Raw genomic sequence first — 5,786 nt, forward strand, 5'->3', positions numbered from 1 at the left:
GCGTCCTGCCCGCTCGCACTGCCGCGCCAGGCCCTGACTGCCTGCTCCGTTCACCACAGTCTTTCTGGACCCCTGTGCCAGTGCACTGTCATCCTCACAGCGAAAAAGGTTTTTCTTGTTTATGCAAAATTTCTGGTTTTGTCCATTGTCTCTTGGCCTGCCACTTGACAGCACTGGGAAGCTTCTGGTTCTATCCTTTTTACACCACCCCCACCCCTTCCCCTATTTATACATTCCTCTTCTCCTGAACAGTCCCAGCTCTCTCAGTTTCTACTCAAATGTCATATACTTCATGCCCTTAATTATGTCGGTCACCCTTTGCTGGACTCACTCCAGCCTGTCCTTGTTCCTTGTGTACTGGGGAGCCCAGCACTGGGCCCAGAACATCAAATGTGGCCTCCCCAGTGCTGAGTACAGGGCAAGGATCACCTCCCTCGTGCTGCTGGCAACGCTCTTTCGCACCCAGCCCAGGGTGCTGCTGGCCTGCTTTATCAAGACACAGAAAAAGACTTTTTCTTGAGTGTAATACGTAGGAAGGACTTTTGCACCTTAAGGGATTACAGATTCCACAAGTTTCCACATGGATTTAAGATTTTCTGCACACAAATCTGCAGAAAAGAAATCCATTGAGGATTATTAAACACAAAAAGCTACACTTTCACAAAAGTCCCTGAGCTTTAAAACCTGACGATTTGGATGACGTATGACTGTGTGCTTCCTCTATACCTAGGCTCCAAGCATCCCTTTCTGACTACTGCTGAAGCCATTAGGCTAGGCAGACCCTTGGTCTGATGCAAGGCTATTCCTAGGCCGGACAAAACGCCACATGAACTGTACAGTGTCTTGTCTTACACCCACTGCAGTCATGTAACAAGTTTCTCAATTAATCTGACTATGAAAGATCATAGAATCACAGAATGGTTTGGGTTGGAAGGGACCTTAAAGATCATCCAGTTCCAACCCCCCTGCCATGGGCAGGGACACCTTCCACTAATCCAGGCTGCTCCAAGCCTCATCCAGCCTGGCCTTGGACACTTCCAGGGATGGGGCATCCACAGCTTCTCTGGGCAACCTGTCCCAGTGCCTCACCACCCTCTCTGGGAAGAACTTCTTCCTGATGTTCCATCTAAACCTCCCTGCTTCCAATTTAAACCCGTTACCCCTTGTCCTGTCACTACAGACCCTTGTAAAAAGTCCCCCCCAGCTTCCTTGTAGCCCCTTCAGGCACTGGAAGGTGCTATAAGGTCTCCCCGGAGCCTTCTCTTCTCCAGGCTGAACAAGCCCAACTCTCTCAGCCTGTCCCCATAGCAGAGGGGCTCCAGCCCTCGGAGCATCTTTGTGGAATAACTATATTTAAATAACACTGTTAAAAAATAATTACAACCTCAGAACTTGTTTCAATTAAGCAGTAGGAACCTGAAGAAAAATACAATGACGATTTTACCTCGTATCTCAATCAATGAACTCCCAAACTCAGAATGGCAATTAGAAGTAAAATATTTCTGAGTGTACAAAGATCTTTCAGTTTTTCAGCATTCTTTCAGTGCAAGACAGACATGTTCAAGCACCCAGATGTAGCCGCCAGGGCAACAGTATCACAATTAAGCAGTAGGAACCTGAAGAAAAATACAATGACGATTTTACCTCGTATCTCAATCAATGAACTCCCAAACTCAGAATGGCAATTAGAAGTAAAATATTTCTGAGTGTACAAAGATCTTTCAGTTTTTCAGCATTCTTTCAGTGCAAGACAGACATGTTCAAGCACCCAGATGTAGCCGCCAGGGCAACAGTATCAAAGACAAAGAATAATAAAAGGACAGAGATCATAATTAAACAGGCTGATGTTTTATTGATCTCCAGAAATTTCCATACCATCCACATTAATGATCGGATTTTCCAGATACTTGACACATTCATGAATTTGTAAAGCCTGTTCAAGAATCTCTTACCTTATGTGTCAGTTCAGACGTATTTCATAATACAGTCCTACAATTATCCCCTCAATGTTTTGTATTTTCGCCTCTCCTTTGATACCCAAGGCCTCATATAGTTTAAAGTACAACCATATAAAAAAAAAAGTCTCCAAAGTATGTGTACTATTCCCACAGGGCACAAATGACGTTCCTAAAATCCATTCATTCACGCTAGAATGTATTTCATAAATGGCAGGAATATGTAATGGGACTTACCAACCAACACCATATAACCATACGTTAATCAACAGACAGCACACTGGATAAATGAAGCAATCTTCGTTATCAACAGATGGTAAGTTCTAGCAGATGCTATTTTATACGTTGCAAAGGATAAGGACAGTGTAACAAAAATGTTCAAACAGCAGTTGTTACTTCATAAGAAAATACCACGGCATGGAAATCTGCAAGAATATTTTTTAAAAATCTCTATTTACATATAGTCTAGTCATCAAATTTAATCTTTTTCCCTTGGAATGCTGTAATTTGAGACATTTGTTCCCGCCGCCTCTTGCTTGCTTCCCATGACGGATGAAGAGGCTGCTCCAAACATGCCGCCTTCTTGTCCGCAGCTTTTGAAAATGGTTGCTTCTTGTGCTGTGGTTCCTTTTTAAGAAGAGCTGTGCAAGAAGTACAAAATACAACCTTAACTACATCACGAACCTTCATAAAAATATGCTAGAACTACCTTGGGATTGGAGACTTTCTCACTGAGCCAGGGGGAGCACACTCATCTGAATGTTCCCGGCAAGATTTCCTCATCTTGCACCCCAGTAAATTGTCACTTGGTAGACTGCAGACAGTTAGGATTTATTATTACTGCCCACATTCAAAATTTATGTAAATAAATATTCAGCAGTCTCAACTTTCTTATTCACAATAAACCAGAGAGATATTACACAGTGTAACTCAACGTGACTGAAATGGTATCCTTGATCCAATGGATTGCAGAATGGGACCACAGACTATAAATGGAATGAAATATTGAAGGAGCTATTGAAGGAATTATTCACAAGATAAACAATTTGTTAAATGTCATAATCTGACCCTTGTACCTCTGCACATGTAACACTAACTGCTCAACATGAAGACAGGTGTAAAAGCGGTAAAAACTGAAATGAAACAAAAACCAGCCTATCATGATTAGACTCCAGAGGCAACAAAATCTCAAGATGTTTTTTACGCTTATAACTTTAGCAGGTTAAGTAATACATACCTGTTCTTCCATTTTTGAAAGGCTGGTCCTTAGTATTTCTAAAAAGAGAAAGATAATTTAGGATTTTTCAAGAATCTCATAAGGTGACAAACACCAGTGAATAAAGAATCATCAACACCAAAACACGCATGCAATGGCTTTTCAAGCATAATGTTCAAAACCGTTATATATTGTTTCATCTTTGATAATAAAGAAGTAAATATGGAAATATTCAGTAGGGATTTAATTTGGATGCAGGTCTAGGTAGGAATCCTACATCAGTGCTAATGTGAACATGAAAAATATGTAAGTGACAAGAAAACACAGGAAGACCGCAGCTGTTTATGTGAAACTTAAAATTCTCCATGTTTGGTAAGGGCTAGTAAAAATCGCAACAATTTGCATTACTGGTAAGAAGGGAGAGAACGGAGAGCGTAACAATGGGAAAAGGTTTACCTTCTTATGTTTTGAGATTTCTGATTAGAGGCAGACAAAGAACTGCAGAACATTGATTCTATCTTGCTTGCTTTTGCATGTGGCGTTCCCTCTCTCACGGCCGAATCTTGCGTTGTCCCAGGCGCTGTGCTCTTTTCTTTCTTCACTATGTTTTTCTGAAGTCTGTCCTTTTCTTTTGCTGAAGAAGGATCAGCAACTGCTGCTACCTTTTTCTTTCTTTTTACTTTGCCAATGAAGAAATCATCGCTGCTGTCACTGTCAGAATCTGATGACTGGTTATAAAACCTCTCTTCAGTACTGTCATCAAAGTACTCTTTTTCACTAGGACATTCCTGGTCACTATCATCCTTCATTATTTCTTTCACTGCATTTAATTTGTTCATGCTCATATTTTCTTTCTTTTTCTGATAGCCAAGTTTTTTTCCTGTTTTATTCGGAGTGACTGCTTGCATTCCCACTGCCTGAAATGAAGCTTCTTCTGGAGCATATGCTGCCTGTATTTTCACAGTTTTCTGCTCAGACTCACCCTCACAAAGTTCTTCAGCCTCCCTGTCACCTCCTGTTTTCACATGCACTTTTGTTTTGTGCCCACATCCTTGTTGTTTTTGAGCTAGTTTATGAGCTTGGTCATCCAAATTGCTCTTGACGTGTTGCGCTGATTTCGGCTGTTCTTCTGGCTTAGCCTTTTCCGAAGGAGTGGCGTTGGCCGGGTTCTTTCTTGCATCATGAAAAGCTTTTACAGCAGCTATACAAGGGGCATAAGAAGAATCTTTTGTTGCAGCTACACATGAGTTTACATAAATTATTTTAATATAATAAAACATTTTTTGCAAGTTAAATACGTTGTACTGTGTAAGCATATCTTGACTGGCCTTATCAATCATTTACTGAACACAAGTAGCAGGCAAGAAATACCTTATACAGTACAGCATCAACAAAAGTGAGGAAAAGAGCTGAAATTATTACCAACTGAATACGCTGTTAAAGTTGGGTTTAACTGTGAACTTCTTTTTCAGCAAATAATCTGCAGCGGACAGTCATATTGATTTAGGGCATTAATTTGTGTGTAAAAACTGCAAACAATAAATTGCTGAGATATAATTGCATGGATATTTGATGTGCTCTGTTATTAACAAAGTAAATTTATGACATTATTACTAGGACTTGACCCTTTTTAACATCAACTTCAGTTGGAAAACTTGAGTTTAGAGAACAAGAACTACTCTGAAGAACCAGGAAAGATTCTCTAAGGATTCTGGGGACAGTTTCCAGGAAAGTTTAAGGAAGTTATTTGCAAATCGTTTTAACTGTCTTTGGAATGCAGTTGTAATGCTTTTTTTACCTTCGTATCTGCATGTTACTGTGCTCAGCGCCAGTTCAGTCCTATTTAATTTACTCCATTATATCCATTCAATTTTTAGAGTTACCATTATGAGCACTGTTTGTCCTACACCCTCTTAGATGTCATACAGAATACTGTCGTGTATCAGTCCATTTAAACCAACATAAATGACTAAAAGCCTGTGACAATTGGTTCACTGCAGGTAGTTAAGGTAATTACAGGAGCTTTTCAGGTTTTTTACTGTTCTTTTTATATTGGTTGTTCTTGTCATGAACATACCTGTAACACACCAGTAAGCTACTGAAGTCATAAACAAGCTAAAATAATATTTCATACCTTTAAGTTCAACAAATCTGGGTTTCAAGACGGGGTGTGTTGCAAGTCGTGCAATGGCTCGCTCAGTTGCAGTACAATTTGGCTACACAAAATAAATTCAAAGGCACGATGAAGTCAAAAGAACAGTGAATACTTATAAAGATCTGTACCAGTTTTGCTACCATGCAGACAAATGTGATTCAGGACTATTAAATGAATATGAGGAAACACTTAGGACACTACAATATTTGAGTATTTCTTATTTTTTCTGCATTACTCTCATTCTAAATCAGGAAAAATCTGATTGCCCAAACACTGACAGAAATATAACAGACCTGTAACTCTGCTTTTTCTCAGGTGCTGAATAAGGATAACACGATTTTTATTTTAAAAGTATACCAGACAGACCTTTCAGAGCATTCAGTATTTCTTACACGTGCAAAGCAAAATTCGTGAACCCCCTGAATAAAGAACGCCTGTGGTGGATTCAGCCAGGAAAGGG

At 40.0% G+C, this 5,786-nt stretch overlaps 1 protein-coding gene across 1 annotated transcript; it reads right to left on the reverse strand.

Annotated features, from left to right (window-relative positions):
* Positions 1-2,420: 2,420 nt before the first annotated feature.
* SRFBP1 (serum response factor binding protein 1) lies at positions 2,421-5,387 on the reverse strand (the record flags this gene model as incomplete). The annotated part of the gene is made up of 4 exons (XM_010152124.1): positions 2,421-2,596; positions 3,193-3,230; positions 3,628-4,372; positions 5,306-5,387. Coding segments are annotated over 4 exons (1,041 nt in total), but the record flags the coding sequence as incomplete, so codon positions are not given.
* Positions 5,388-5,786: the final 399 nt, after the last annotated feature.

The sequence above is a fragment of the Eurypyga helias genome, unplaced genomic scaffold (assembly GCF_000690775.1).
Source record: "Eurypyga helias isolate BGI_N326 unplaced genomic scaffold, ASM69077v1 scaffold45995, whole genome shotgun sequence".
Lineage (NCBI taxonomy): Eukaryota > Metazoa > Chordata > Aves > Eurypygiformes > Eurypygidae > Eurypyga > Eurypyga helias.